This window comes from Sceloporus undulatus, chromosome 4, assembly GCF_019175285.1.
Source record: "Sceloporus undulatus isolate JIND9_A2432 ecotype Alabama chromosome 4, SceUnd_v1.1, whole genome shotgun sequence".
Lineage (NCBI taxonomy): Eukaryota > Metazoa > Chordata > Lepidosauria > Squamata > Phrynosomatidae > Sceloporus > Sceloporus undulatus.
In genome coordinates, this window is record NC_056525.1 from 38,810,373 (window position 1) to 38,826,886 (window position 16,514).

General features: G+C 42.9%; 2 protein-coding genes across 4 annotated transcripts in view; one reads left to right on the forward strand and one right to left on the reverse strand.

Annotated features, from left to right (window-relative positions):
- ITCH (itchy E3 ubiquitin protein ligase) overlaps positions 1-16,514 on the reverse strand; it is a 603,853-nt gene that overhangs the window by 204,577 nt on the left and 382,762 nt on the right. The gene's annotated exons all lie outside the window — the stretch shown is intronic.
- NCOA6 (nuclear receptor coactivator 6) overlaps positions 1-16,514 on the forward strand; it is a 67,168-nt gene that overhangs the window by 41,266 nt on the left and 9,388 nt on the right. For both annotated transcript variants that reach the window (XM_042465841.1, XM_042465843.1), the window contains exons 11-12: positions 1,894-2,015; positions 9,204-12,167. In XM_042465841.1, the coding sequence (XP_042321775.1) occupies positions 1,894-2,015; positions 9,204-12,167 (3,086 nt within the window). The remainder of the gene's footprint in view (positions 1-1,893; positions 2,016-9,203; positions 12,168-16,514) is intronic.

A 16,514-nucleotide genomic window follows, 5' to 3' on the forward strand; every position in this document is an offset into this window, starting at 1 on the left:
GAAGTGGAAGGATCTTTACCTGGTAATATATTATTCCCCCCTCTTTATAATGTGGCAAGCCAACTCTACTTCTTTTGAGGGCCCTTCTGTTTGTTCTGTTGAGTGTGACCCAGGAATTCAGTCCCAAAGACCTCTCTTGATGGCAACGTTTATTACAGCTTAGTTCCAATTATTGTACTAATAGTGGTAGAATGAAGAAAAGAATTCTATGTATAAACAACTGTGCTTGTTTGTAGCATTGTATGTGGCAACTCAGGTCATTCTTAATAGGATTCCTTTTTTCTTTTGAAATTATTCCTCAGTGTCTTTCTTTGGCTTGAAGTAGCAGTTTGTGTTGAAGATTTGGAACTAGGCTTGTCTCTGAAATAATAATAATAGTAGTAGTAATAATATTTATTTATTTATTTATTTATTTATTTATTTATATACCACTTTTCCAAAAAGATCAAAGTGGTTTTCAAAATTACATTAAAATAAATAATACATAAACAATTTAATGAAAAGAAGGAGGGGCTACTGTGTTGTCTTCTGCTACGTGCCAAGGATGCTGAAATAGACAAGGCATACCTCCTTGTGGTGGTTGTTATTAATGCAGATGCTTGGGAAGTGAGGTCAGAGAAAAATGAAACATTTTCTGTATCCTGTTTCATGCTGAACTGTGGAAGCGCTTGGTACAATAAATTGAATTCTGTTTCTTCGATATATTTTTTAAAGTATAGAAAATCATATGTTCCATATGAAATATGGAAAATATTCCATAATGAATACTGATGACTTCCTTGTGTTGTTTGTTGTTTCTGTAGACTGTTTTGCCTATTGCGAATTCTAAAACAGAATCACAGACTATGGAGGGAGATGGTGACATATAGACAGCTTGTTCTAATACAGATCCACCCAAATTGACCTGATGCTTGTAACATGTGGCATGGGCATGCAAGTCCAGCATCCCTTTTGGCTATATCCAAGGAAATGTGATGAGAGTTTGATGTTAGGCTAAACTTAGCAGCTGACCCAATGTCAAAATCTTTGCAGAAAAGTTAGTTTTTATTAAAGTGAACAGAAAGCTTAATGGTGTGTAGGGGGGATATTTAGAACTAACCTTTTCCTTGATCAAAAATTGTATGGGTGTTTTCCCCTCTCTAAAATCAAAGCAGATGAATCAAGTTTAATCGGGAAAACGTCAGTTTTGCCCCCTAGGCAGATCTTATCACACTGTTTCAGAAACTTTTGCCATAGCTGTTTTCAAAGAGAAAGTGAAAGCCATGTGAGCCTGTGTCAGTATAAAAGGAAGGCAATTAAGGGGGTAAAGGAATCTTGTGGCATCTTTAAGATTGTTTTTGCATGAGTTTTTGTAGATTACAATTCACTTCTTCAAATGCACTGGTGGAACTTCACATGAATCCGAAAACTAATTGTGGTAACAATCCAAAGAAAAAACATTGTTGAATGCAGTGGGATTTGCTTCTGTGTAAACATACATGGAATTGTGACATAGGATACATTGGTTGAAAATAGGACCCTAGAACAGGCCATGAAGTGAGAGTCGTGGATAACAAAGTGTATTGAACAAAAATTACGGTGAGATGAATTACCATTTTTACTATTTATATAAACCAAGTTTCTTGTGATCTAGGACTAGAAATACTTTGTTCTTACATCGGGTAAATTAGTTTAATGAAAAGTATGGGCAATTACTTGATTGATAATAATGTGTCTGACCAAGAATAATTGTGTTTTGCTCATAATAAGCAGCTGGCCATAATATGGAAGTATGGTGTAAGGAAAATGCACTGCATATAGTATATTTTTCCTGATTGAAAAGGTACATATATAATTTCAGCTGGGTTTTTCCCCCAAAGAATTACATTTATTTATACACATTTCTTTCCTTAGTGCTTCAGAGCCACGCCCAGCAGGTCTAGAAGAAACAGATCAGCCACCACTTCCAGGAGAGCAAAGTGTAAATTTGGATAACATGGGACATAAGCTTTCGGAATTCCCAAGCAGGCCACCAGGTGAAAACCACCGTTTCATGATGCATTTACTTTGTATTTTTAACTGTTCTATTTATTGTGCTTTAGGACTGTTTGCTTTGCTGTTAATTCTGACCCTAAATGTTACCATCATGCTATTTCAAGCAGAACTCATTTAGGCTGCATCATGTCTTCATTTAGGATATCACACATTGCTTTACCATACCTTTAAATATGGGGGATATAGCTCATATACATCATTTATTAAGGAACTGCAGCTGTTTTACACCTCCTCAACCCATGTTCATATTGGGCAAAAAATAGTCAATATGTCACACTAAAGAATATAACATTGGTACCAGTCAGTTATGATTGTGGTATAAAATGCTAAAACTCTTGTTCATATGTACACTGCTACCTCGGGTTACGAAATTAATTCGTTCCGCTATTCCTTTCGTAACCCGAAAATTTCGTAACCCGAAACACTTTTTCCATTGAAAATAACTAATGCGTTCTATGACCTCAGACTGAACCTGCAAGTCAAAACAAAGGTACAATAGAGGCCTATTAAGCTAAGTACCCTACAATACAAGTTGCCTGAGGCACTAAAGAGCTTAAGAATGACTTGCAGGTCCATTCTAAAGTTTCTAAAGGATAAAGAAAAAAAGTTTTTTGACTTATCTTTGCTGGTCCTGGCATCTCAGAGTGAGGCAGGAGGAGGAGGAGGAGGAGAGGGGCAGCCAAAAAACCAAATTTAAACCCAGACAACCAATTCAACCAATTTAGCCAATTCAACCAATTTAACCAAATCAGCCAATTTAGCCAATGCAACCAATTTAACAAAGTTAACCATTTTAACAACAATTTTTTTTTAAATTTGGTGTTTTTTTTAAGGGTCACCTTTTTTTTAAGGGTCACCTTTTCCCTTCTTGGATGACGGTTCTCCCTCTTTTGTGAAGAACTGGTCCAAGGATGTCTGCTTTTGCCGGGCCTTAAGCAGGTTCCTAAAATGGCTAAGGCAGACATTATCAAAATGTGCAATGGCATGGCTGGTGAGCACCTTCTCAGGGTGGCGCTTCTCAACATAAGAAGACACATTGTGGAATTGCCGCAAAATGTCTTTAATTTCTGCCGTTGGCAAAAATGCCCCCGCAGCCTCCTCCTGCTGGCCCCTGTCAAAATGGAGCATGTCCTCATCCACGGCTGAGTGTTGCATGGCCGCCAAGGCCTTCAGGTCCTCTGTTGTCAGGTCCTCGCTGTGCTCCTCGATGAGTTCCTCCACGTCCTCGTTGTCCACGTCAAGTCCCAGGGACCTTGCGATGGAGACAATCTCAGCCACCTCTTCTTCTTCACCTGGCTCAGCACCCTCGGTCTGTGACCCTTCCAAGGAAGAAGCATCAGGCCACAGCTTCCTCCACGCAGCAATCAGGTTGCGCCTGGTGATCTCCTGCCAGGCCAAGTCCACCATCTTCAAGCACACGACGATATCAAAATGCTGCTTCCAGAACTCTCGCAGGGTCAGCTGTGTGCTCTCCGTTACATCAAAACACCGCTTGAAGAGGTGCTTGGTGTAGATCTTCTTGAAGTTGGCAATGACCTGCTGGTCCATGGGTTGCAAGAGGGAGGTCGTGTTGGGTGGCAGAAACTGGACCTTGATGAAGGAGAACTCTGCAAGGATGTCCTTTTCCAGGCCAGGCGGGTGCGCAGGAGCATTGTCCAAAAGGAGGAGGCACTTCAAGGGCAAATCCTCTTCCTCCAGGTACCGCTTCACAGTCGGGGCGAAGACACTGTTGATCCACTCCACGAAAAGGAGGCGTGTGACCCATGCGCGGCCATTGGAACGCCACATCACTGGCAACCTGTCCTTTTGAATGTTGTGTGCCTTGAAGGCCCTTGGATTTTCCGAGTGGTAGACCAACAGGGGCTTGATCTTACAGTCCCCGCTGGCATTCGCACACAACGCAAGTGTGAAGCGGTCCTTCATAGGCTTGTGGCCTGGCAATCTCCTCTCCTCCTGGGTGATGTAGGTGCGGTGAGGCATCTTCTTCCAGAAGAGGCCCGTCTCGTCGCAATTGAACACTTGCTGCGGGACGTAGCCTTCCTCCTCCACCATGGCCTTGAACTCGATGACAAATGCTTCGGCGGCCTGGTGGTCTGCGCTGGACGCCTCGCCGTGACGGACGACAGAGTGGATCCCGGTCCTCCTTTTGAACCTTTCAAACCAGCCACGTGAGGCTTTGAATTCCGGGGTGGCTGGCTCCTCCTGGGAAGAAGTTCCTTCGCCTGCCTCCTTGCTGGCCAGGTCTTCAAAAATGGTGGTGGCCTTCTCACAGATGACCGAGGTGGTCACAGTGTCCCCGGCTCGCTCCTTTTCTTTAATCCAGAGGAGCAGCAGGCGCTCCATCTCCTCGTGCTTTGGTGTCCTCTGCTTGGCAATCGTTGTCACGCCTTTCGCAGGAGCCACAACGGCTCTGATGGCCTCCTTCTGCTTGAGGACAGTGCCAATTGTCGAAGGGTTTCTTCCATACTCCTTGGCAATGTCCACCAAGCGCATGCCCCTCTCATGCTTGGCGATGATTTCCTTCTTGTCCTCCAAGGACAAGGGAGTCCTCTTCTTTTTTTCACCGCCGCTTTTATCTGTGGCTTTCTTGGGAGCCATAGCTCAAGCCTAAAAAGGACAAAAGGCACAGGCACTGAGCAAAAGCCACAATTGGAAACCACCCCCACCCCCAAGGTCACACTCTCTGGCCCACATGGAGCCAAGGCCAAACTTTTACAACTCACACCCCACCTTTGAAAACATCACACCCATGGCAAAGCACCCCAGAACCGAAAGCCATGCCAAACCCCCAAATCAAAATGCAACCCAAAGGTGACACTCTGAGGCCCACATGAGCCAAGGCCAAACTTTTAAAACTCACACCCCACACTTTGAAAACAACAACCATGCCAAAGCACCCCCGAACCGAAAGCCATAGGCCAAAACCCCCAAATCTAAAAATGCAAACCCAAGGTGACACTCTGTGGCCCACATGGAGCCAAGGCCAAACTTTTAAAACTCCCACCCCACACTTTGAAAACATCACACCCATGGCCAAGCACCCCAGAACCGAAAGCCATAGGCCAAACCCCCAAATCTAAAAATGCAAACCCAAAGGTGACACTCTGGGCCCACATGGAGCCAAGGCCAAACTTTTAAAACTCACCCCCACACTTTGAAAACATCACACCCCCTGGCCAAAGCACCCCAGAACCGAAAGCCAAAGGCCAAAAAAGCCCAAATCTAAAATGCAAACCCAAGGTGACACTCTGTGGCCCACATGGAGCCAGCCAACTTTTAAACTCCACCCCACACTTTGAAAACATCACACCCATGGCCAAAGCACCCCGAACGAAAGCCATAGGCCAAAACCCCCAAATCTAAATGCAAACCCAAAGGTGACACTCTGAGGCCACATGGGCCAAGGCCAAACTTTTAAAACTCACACCCCACACTTTGAAAACATCACACCCATGGCCAAAGCACCCCAGAACCGAAGCCAAAGGCCAAAAAGCCCAAATCTAAAAATGCAAACCCAAGGTGACACTCTTGGCCCACATGGAGCCAAGGCCAAACTTTTAAAACTCACACCCCACACTTTGAAAACATCCCCCCATGGCCAAAGCACCCCGAACCGAAAGCCATAGGCAAAACCCCCAAATCTAAAAATGCAAACCCAAAGTGACACTCTGTGGCCCACATGGGCCAAGGCCAAACTTTTAAAACTCACACCCCACACTTTGAAACATCACACCCATGGCCCAAAGCACCCAGAACCGAAAGCCATAGGCCAAAACCCCCAATCTAAAAAAGCAAACCCAAAGTGACACTCTGAGGCCCACATGGAGCCAAGGCCAAACTTTTAAACTCACACTCCACACTTTGAAAACATCACACCCATGGCCAAAGCACCCCAAACCGAGAAGCAAAGGCCAAAAAGCCCAAATCTAAAAATGCAAACCAAAGGTGACACTGGCCCACATGGAGCCAAGGCCAAACTTTTAAAACTCACATCCCACACTTTGAAAACATCACACCCATGGCCAAAGCACCCCAGAACCGAAAGCCATAGGCCAAAACCCCCAAATCTAAAAATGCAAACCCAAAGGTGACACTCTGTGGCCCACATGGAGCCAAGGCCAAACTTTTAAAACTCACACCCCACACTTTGAAAACATCACACCCATGGCCAAAGCACCCCAGAACCGAAAGCCATAGGCCAAAACCCCCAAATCTAAAAATGCAAACCCAAAGGTGACACTCTGAGGCCCACATGGAGCCAAGGCCAAACTTTTAAAACTCACACCCCACACTTTGAAAACATCACAGCCATGACCAAAGCAAACCACCACCCCACAGCAAAAGCATGGTCACACTGTCTCACCCCACAAGAAGAAGGTAAAAATCCATCCACCTACCTGTAGAGAAATTCCTGATGGCAGGTCTTGATCCGAAGTGTACAGTCCAAAGGCAGAAAGCCAGAAAAAGTCCAAACCTCCACTGGAACCACGAGTTAGAGCTCAGAAAAAACTCTTCCTCAACAGTCCACAAGGCCAGACAAAGGGGGCAGATCAATGGAAGCCGGCTTTTGTTTCTGATGCCAGGCCACCCCCCCAATTTCGTTAGCCAATCCAGATGATCAGCTTGATTTTTCAAGCCAATCACTACTGCTAACGAAATTCAAAATTCGCGCCAAAGCTAACCCCTAACCCAGCCTCCTTAGCTTTCCGTTAGCTCTGGAAAGCCTATAGCTGCACTTTGCAGCATTTGAATTTCGCGCCGAAATGAATTTCGTAACCCGAAACAGTTTTTTCCTATCCAACTTTTTCGTATCCCGGAAATTTCGTAAGCCGATCATTTCGTATCCCGAGGCACCAGTGTATGTTACTCTGCTGTGTATCATTTTACATGAACCTGCATCATTATTTAAATGTATATTTTCGTTTTCATTCTTTTATTCTGCTGAAATCCAAATGCATCAGCAAAATTCTGCTAATGTCGGCTTCTAAGTATCTTTCTTGAAACATATTTTAAAAACAATAGAATTCCTCCTTCTGATGGCATCTGGTTATAAAACTACTACTTCTTCTGAAATCTCAGTTCTTTAATGCATCTTATCTCCATCAGTGGGTCACCAGTTGCATCCAGGAAATCCACAAGTAAAGCCAAAGAAGCCTGCTTGCCCACTCACCACAAGTCGAATTCTCAGGTGTTTCACCTCTAGTGCTTCCAGTTAGACAACATAGGGGCTCAACAGACCGCCCCAAAAGGGCGGGCTGGAGTCGCCCGTTTTTGCTCCCAAGGGATGCACCAGCCAAACCGCACAGTGTCCCTCTGTGCCAAAAAGAACCTGGAAAAAACAGGTTCTTTTAGGTTTGTGTGGTCGATGCAACAAGTGCGCTATTGGCGCACTGTCAGGCGTCAATGACGTGAGTGCGGCACCGCAATATGCAGATGCTGTGCCATGATTGCATCACATCATCATGGTGGCCCCTGTGGGGTCGGGAGGCCACCATGATGGTGGCATCTGTATGGACTAGGATTTGGGAGCGTGCAGTCGCTGTGCGCTCCCGACCCCTAGAATCGGCGCTTCCCACCCATTTGTATCGAGCCACAGTTAATAACATTTGATAGCTCTTTATTCTCCATATTATATGTTCCTGACTGTATAGCCAACATCAAATCATTTGGTATATTTCTGATTTCCTTTAAAGCTGTGTTTGTCAATAGCAGTATATAAAGAGTCAATCATGAATTAGTTATAATTATGAATATGTTCCATAAGTTAATTATGCTGTATATAGAGATACTTTTTACTGGGTGTGCTTGCCCAAAAATGGAAGGTTAGAGACTCGCATGTAATTATCGAGTACAGTAGGATCCAGGAAAGGTTTTTTCAAAAGAGGTCTTACCACAGCCACCTTTAGGTGTATTGGAACCCTGCCTTGTTGTAAAGAGGCATTAATCACTTCCCGTTCCCACTCAGCCAGTCCTCCTCAGGCCTGTTCAATTAGCCAGGAAGGACAAGGGTCTATCACACATGTGGTGACTCTCACTTCTCCAAGGATCCTGTCCAGATCCCCAGCCTCCACAAATTGAAGAGTATCCATCAATACTGGACAAGCAGGAGCCAAGGTTACATCCACCAAAACTGTATCAACTCTGGTGTCTAAGTCAGAGTGAATCTGAGCGATTTTATTAGCAAAATGGGCAAATTCTTCACAGTGTGCTGTTAAGTGGCTTAAATTCTCCACAGGACCAGATCATAACAGATCCCTGACCACTCCCTGTATACTTTAGAAACTTACTTTATATTTCCCTTCTTCCTTTGTTGCCAACAGCCTTTAGCAATCTCTTTTTTAAAACTAAAAAGCCCAACAAACTATAGGAAAGCAGCATCTACCTATCGATGGGGAGTGGGGGTGGCTTTTTTCTCCTGCATCTTTTCCAGCTTTGCAACATCCTTTTTAAAATGGTACATCTGCAAGTGTAAACAGTATTCTTTGTGTAGCTGCATCATAGATGCAGAACAAAACTTGAAATTTCTCTCGAGTATTTAATTCTCCTTTTCCTCCTTGTATGTAATTTGTCTCTCTCACCATTGACAAGCTGATCTCTTTCATTAATATGTTTGGTGACTTTCGCTCCTTTCCCTGATAAAGTCACTACCAAATTGGATTCCTTCAGAGAATATGTGAAAAGTGTGGGGATTGTCTTAACATGGACCACTTTATCAGTACCCCCCCCCCCCCCAATTTTGTTGCCCCCTTACTTAGTTTGGAAATAAGTTTTGCAAACTGAGTGCATTTTTAAAAATTCATTTCAGGATGGAATTTTTTCCCCATCATAAAAACTCCTGATATAATCTGCACACTTGCTCACTCCTTACTCCAAATAATTTAGAGGTATCTATCAGTCATAATACAGATCTGGATGGTGGAAGGCTATATTACTTACTTCTCTGTGTTCAAATAACTATTCATTTATAATTAGTGCTTTGGTTGCTTTTCCCTGATCATTATTCAGTTCACATGGGACAGCTTTTAGACCCAGTCAACTTGTAACTGCTTGGTTCCCCCTCCAGCACATAATCCTTGCTTTAAAAATGATTATTATCCCCTAGTAAAGATGTCAGTTTTAGTAAGAAGTTGCCTATTTTGATAAATGAATATTTATCTTTATAATTCTAGGCTATCCAGCTCAGCCACTGGAACAAAGATCTCTTCAGCAAATGCCTCCCCAGCTTTTGCAACACGGGCAGCAGCAACCACCACAACCCACCCCTCAGCAGACACAGTCCCAGCAGCAACAGCAACAACAACAAATGATGATGATGCTCATGATGCAACAGGATGCTAAGTCAGTCAGACTTCCTGTCTCCCAAGGAGTTCATCAGCCTAGGGTCCCTCTGAATGTAGAGACACAAAGGATGCCAATGCAGCAGGGGGGTAACATGTCAGTTATGGTTAGTCTGCAAGGTACAGGTGCAGTGCCTCCATCTCCTGACAAGCAAAGAATTTCAATGGCAAGTAATCAGACTTTAGTGAACAATGCACGGAAGATGGCTTATGCAGATAATGTACAGAATCCTACCACCTCACCTTTGGGAGAAGTTCCATCAGTGTCCTCTGTTCCAGAAGGAAATGGTGCTGAAGTTGCCTCTCCAGCAGCAGGGCCTCAAAACAATATAGCATCCCATTTAATAGTTTCACAAAGTCAATTAATGATGGCAGGTCCAAAACCTGGACCTTCTCCAATGTCAGCTTCCCAAGGTGCAAGCCCTCAACAGCAGTCCAATCCACTACCTAGCACTCACTCACACCACTTTCAAAATGTTGCTAGCACATCACAGACATCAAGACCGAAAACACCAAACAGGGCAAGTCCAAGACCGTACTACCCCCAGACTCCTAATAATCGTCCACCAAGCACAGAGCCATCAGAAATAAGTTTGTCACCAGAGAGGCTCAATGCTTCTATTGCTGGTCTTTTCCCTCCTCAGATAAATATTCCATTGCCTCCTAGGCCTAGTCTTAATAGAGGATTTGATCAACAGGGTCTTAATCCAACTACTTTGAAGGCCATTGGGCAAGCACCCTCAAATCTTGGTATGAATAGCCAGTCAAGTTTTGTCTCCCCACAGACCCACAAGTTAGACCCTATGGTTATCAATTCAGGAAAGCAAACCAATGCTGGTGGGGCAAAGCGAGCAAGTCCTAGTAACAGTAGAAGGTCCAGTCCTGGATCCAGTAGGAAAACCACACCAAGTCCTGGGAGGCAAAACTCAAAAGCAGCCAAATTAACGTTGACTTCTCAGCAGAATCCATCACTCATGCAGAACATGGACTTGCAGCGAAGTATGATGGTTGGTCCACCTTCATTGCAAACACCTATGCCTGGAAGTTTTCAAAGTAATGGTATGTTAACTACTCAGAATCCCACTGTTCCCATGTCTATTATGACTGGTATTCCAGAGGATAACAAAGAAAGTTTTAGTGTCTCACAAGATACCACATGTCAAAGTATGCAGGTCATCCCAATGAACAAAGATCAGCACAACATCGACCCCAAAAGTGTTTCCAATCAAGAAATCAAAATTCTGGTCCATGAAGAACAACAGAAAAGAGAGGCACCTTCTATAGAGTCTAACAAGCTTCCCAGTCTTGAGGAAAACAATACTATTATTTCTCCAGCCATGCGGGAGGCACCCACTTCCTTAAGTCAACTTCTGGACAATTCTGGAGCTCCAAACGTTACCATCAAGCCTTCTGGTCTCCATGGTCTTGAAGTGCCAGTGACTTGTGCAGATGAATTTAAAAAGGCTTCTTCCATACCTCTTCCCCAGCAGGATTCCTCTTGTAATAAAGAATCTGTTTGTTCTCTTAGTTTACCTCCAAATGCTGAAGCCTGTTCTACTCAAGCACAAGACCTGGGAGAAATAAATTCAGGTGTTTCTCAGAATATGTCTCCAGTAATACAGAGGCCTGTTAGTTCTGCTTCTATTTCTACATCACTCCCACCTAATCAAATAACGGTATTTGTAACTTCCAACCCCATTACATCCTCATCTAACACATCAGCACCTTTGCCTTCTCATTTACAACCTGCATTAATGCCTACTGTTGTCACCATGCCAAATGTAGGTAATAAAGTTATGACGTCTGAAGGACAGACAACAGTTCAGTCTAATGCTCGGCCTCAGTTCATTACTCCGGTTTTTATAAATTCTTCCTCAATAATTCAGGTTATGAAAGGGTCTCAGCCAAGTACAATTCCTGCAACCCCAATGACTTCCAATTCTAATTTAATCCCACAGTCTGTTGCAGTTGTTGGTCCTTTGCATTTGCCACAGAATATAAAGTTCACATCAGGGCCTGCTCCTCCTAGCTCCTTCTCCAGTACTTCTGCCTCAAGTATGCCAACAAGCCGATCATTGGTCATTAATTCACTGGCAACTCCTATTTCACTTCCTTCACCCTCACCAACAGCTCCTTCAAGCACTTCTTCACATCCACCAGTTCAACAGGTCAAAGATTTTAATTCAGAGGAAATGACTTCTCAAATCTGTGCATCTGTTGATCCATGTGCTGATCCATCCTCACAGTCTGGAACTGTGGTTTCCCCACCTCGTCCACACAGCCCTGGATCTATCAACAGACGAAGTCCAGTGTCATCTACTAAAGGAAAAGGGAAATTGGACAGAATTGGTCAATTTTTGCTGACAAAAGCATGCAAGAAAGTCACAGATTCCTTTGAGAAAGAAGAAGGACACTATGCAGCAGAGGGAGAACTGGAAGGCCAGGGACAAGATGTTTCAATCCCTAGCAGTCTGGAAATGGAGCAATTACCTGTAGAACTAGAAGACAGCACTGTGGCATCGCCAGCTCCCACTCTTTTGAAACAAAGCACTTCAGGGACTGGCCATTTAAATATAAGTGGCACTACTACTGTTTCTGCCCCTGTAGCTCTAAGCCTACCAGGCAGCACTCCTTCCACTAATGTACTCTCAGTAGTAACCACTCCAGTAATCACTGACAACATATCCCCAGTTCCAACTACTAATGGTAATCCTGGTAATTTACCCACTGAGCAAGTTGGGATTGGACCAGAAGATGAGAAGGCAGAAGCCCATCATGAATTAACACATAATATGGGTATGTATTCTTCAACTGTCCAGGGTGGCTGTTACACTTTCCCTGCTACCAAGAAACTGAAATGCATCTGAATTATATGTGATATTTTGCCCATAGAAATATGAATTAGTAATGGATTTGTGGATGCTGCTGCTATTTATTTGTGTTTTGAGACTTGCAATGGTACATCTAAAATGTTTTGAGTAAATTGGTCTGGGGTATGCTCTTTCAAGAAACAAATTATTTACAGATTAATTCTAACAATACTTTCAAATACTGCTTTAAAAGTTTTTCACTCACACAAATTTGTCTAACCCAAGATTCAAAGGTATTAGTGTTGATGATTGTCATGCAATGGCAATTCACTAGACTGTCAAACAAAAACACTGTTAATAATAATTAATATTAAAAAATATATTTTCAAACACTGCAAAATAAATTAAATAATCTGATATTGGGCCCCAGAGTGCAATCTGAGAGTGTTAAAATTATTTGCATGATGGAAGGCCTTTACATAAGTCATAAACGCAATAACTGCTAAAAACTGAAGAAAAGATGTATGCAGTCTGAACATTAAAACATGTATTCACTGTAAATTTATGAATGCAGCATTGTCAACCAGTCTTCATGTTGATATTAATTTATGTAACTCAGCCTCTGACTCGTCATTTTTCATTTGCTACTAATTCCTGCCTTTTCCATCAGATGAAATAAAGTGATAAATGTTTCTGAAAATACATATAAATGAGGAATAAAGTAATGTGTGAAAAAAACTGAGAGATTGGGAGTAATGCCACTGCATCATATTTTCTAATGTTCACGGTTCAGAATGAAAATTTACCATCAGAAGGCTTTAACCCATCCAGATCTTGGCCCAGTTCAAGGATAATAGTAATACATGGCTTAGTTTTATGGAAACCGCGGTGCATGAGCTTAATGCTCCTCCCTCACTTTGAGGAAGATATTTAATGTTTCTGTTGTCATGTTAGAACTAACTTGTTGCTTGTGACATCTAAAGTTGGGAAACTGATTTTTCTCATCTGTGACTGTTTTATACAAACCACGATCATACCAGAGTTTCGTAATTTGATTTGTTAACTAACCACAGTAGGTATCAACCAGTTTTGCCATTTCAAACATGAGGTTTCAAAACATAATAGTTCTGAAGCAAGGCCTTTTGGTCTCTTTGCACACACAAAAGAAGAAAGGAGAACAGACTCATGCAGGCTTCTTAGGATTCCTACATGGTTTAGCAGTGTCTGAATCAGGCTGTGGTTTAGCACTGCATTTGAATGCAGTACTTTTCATGTGATTAAATGTTGCTGGATGGAGTGACATTCAGATGAAAACATACAGTCTCAGCATAGCTAATTACATCTATCATTGCTAAAGTTTCGGCTACAAGCATCTCTGTGTGTGTTTACTTAGAAGCAAGTCCTCCTAAGTTTGGTGTGGCTTAGCACTTATTTTCAGATATATGTGAACAGGATTACTGCCCTACTCTGCAAAGGTGTTGTTTTGTTGATCAGTTTTACTAAAAGGATTAACCAAATTTGCAAATTCATTGCAACTTCTTACATGAATGTGTATCCTGTGAGAACAGCTTGAATTGTTGCTGCTACCAGAATTGTGGATGGATAGGTTTTCTCAGTGTTTCTGCACTTTCCAAAAGACTACAGAGTTAAAATACTTTGTGGAATAGAATGAAAGATGGCACAAGGAGCTGTAAGAAAGAAGGCAGAGGCAGTAAAAATCACTGCTTCCCTCATTCCCATTTCCATCCAGGGAAGCCTTTGATGGATTACTCTAAGTCAAAATCAGAACTATTTGACACTGGATTTTTTAGTCTTTCCCTGAAAAGAATAGGTCCTTTCCCCCATTGTAAACACCGGTATCTGCATACTGCCAGAATCCAAAGAGCATGGTTTTGTGCTGTCATAATTTCTCTTTCTACCTTGAATAGCAGATCCCAATGTGTTGCAACACTACCCTTTGAGTTTGTGTTGCTGTTTAATACAATTGAAAGCTTTAGTGATTCTCCAGATCCATGTTACCTTTTTCTAAGCTTTCAAACAAAAATATTTGTCATTGGTTGCTATTATTTTGATAGTTTCTGTTATCAAATTGTGTTGTATTTTTATTTTTCCTAGTAAAAATATGTTAATCTTTGAAGTGTGCACAAGCTTGTAGTTTTTTATATACACTAGATTAATATGCAATTACTATTCACTTTCATCTGTATTCTTACGTTTTGCAAGTATACTGAACAGTAAATTTTTCTTCTGAAATTATTTTCATGTTGGTAGAACAGATTTAGACATGATATATAGCAAGGACGTAGCCGGGGGTGGGGAGTTTGGGGGGTCTGGTCCCCCCCTTCAGGCCTGGGGGCATTCAAGCTCCTTCCTCCCCCCCTCCTCCTCTCCATTAAAACCACGGAGCTCCAAGGGGAAGGGGGAAAGACAAACCAAGCTCTTTCCCTTTCATTTCCATAGGAGTCAGTCTGGCTTCCACTCCTTCTCCTCCTCCCCCCCCCCTCCTCCCTTGTGTTTTTGCCAAAATAAAAGTCTCTTCCAGGGAGGGAGGAAGAGTGGGAGGGTGTGTGAATCAAGGGGGCACTTTAAAACTCCTCCGTCCCCTCCATCAAAAGCACAGAGGACTAGAGGGAAAAATTCACTGGGAGCAGGGAGGCTGAGAGAGAGGGAGAGGGGGGGGGGAGGAGGCTCTCCTCCCGGCCCTGGCAAAGCCAGGAGGAGCCCAAGTGCCGCCCCTAAACTTCTGTTGTGGGGCCTGAGGGAAGGGGCCAAAAAGCCCTGGAGGAGAGGGAGCGAGCGAGGGAGGGACAGGAAGCTGCATCAGACTGCATCCACACTCAAGAAATAACCAGGTTTGGCAGCGATTTAACTCTTTTGTGGCTCTTGGCTATGGAATTCTGGGAGTTAGCATGTTCTGGGGTCCAGATATCAAGGCTTGGCCCTTTTCTGCTCCTTCCAGCCTTGTTTTTTTCTCATTTTTAAAAGAAAAATAAAATAAAATACACTTAGCTGGCCCCTTTTCAGCATATCAATGGGGATGCTTTGATGGAGAGTTCCTGCATGGCAGAATGGGGTTGGACTGGATCAGGGCCCTTCTTGGGGTCTCTTCCAACTCTAGGATTCTAGGATTAATTAATTAACCTAAGGACTCAATCTAAAGATCTTGGCCTCTCTGCCCTCCTGCCTTGGAAGCAAAGTCCATTGGAAGACCTCTGGGTTTTACTTTGCAAGGAGTTTTTATTTTCCTTATTTTTGTCTTTTTAAAGGAGTTTCCCCAAAATGCTGCCAGAGGATGAATTGGGGCTCTGGAGTCCTATGGCTCTGCTCCAGGCAATGCTGGACTGCAGGGCCCATCATCCAGCAGCACCACAGACTGCTGGGAACTGCAGTCTAATAAGGTGCACACTGCAGAAATAATCCAGTTCAACACCACTTTAATGCTATGGAAAATCCTGGGATTTGTAGTATGTTGTGGCACCAGAGCTCTCTGACAAAGAAGGCTAAATATCTCACAAAACTACAATACCCAGATGTTGTTGTTGTTGTTGTTGTTGTTATTTTCTTAAATCCCGCCTTTCTCCCAATATACAGACTCAAGGTGGTGATTTTCCATAGCATTAATCTATAGTACGTATATCTTTCTACAATGTAGATGGACACCTCCATTACATAATTTGTTGAGGATGCTTTGACTGGGAGTTCCTGCATGGCAGAATGGGGTTGGACTGGATGGTCCTTCTAGGGGTCTCTTCTAACTCTATGATTCCATGATTCTGTAGCACTCTGAGCTTACTGTGATTTTAATTGTTTTTAAATGTATAACATTTTAAAGTTATAAAGTCTTATAATGCAAGCCATGCACTGATGGACTATTGCACAATAATTTTGTATTTATTGATTTTATACCCTGCCTTTCTCTCAAAATAGGATTCCCTTAAAGGGGTTTGTTTTTTTATAAAAAGAAAGGAATGTATAATGTCTTGGAATTTAAAATTATGACAGACAGATAGCTAGATAGATAGATAGATGAGTCTTGGAATTAAAAATTGTGTGCATGTGTGTATGTAGAGTGTGTGTGTGTGTGTGTGTGTGTGTTGGAATTAAAAATCCCTCTTGGAAGTGGGAATGAAATGTTGTGTGGATGCAGCCTGGGTTCTTAGCTCAGCTCAGAAGTTGGAATGCAGTGTCTCAAAGCATGAGCAGAGTGTCTCTGAGCATGAACAGAGTGGTTGCCGCTCATTGCTTGAACAGCTGCGCTTTGCTTTATCGAGCTGAATTTATCTGATGTAAACGCCTTCAGAGGAAGGACTCAGTTTGCATCTGCACTGAAAAA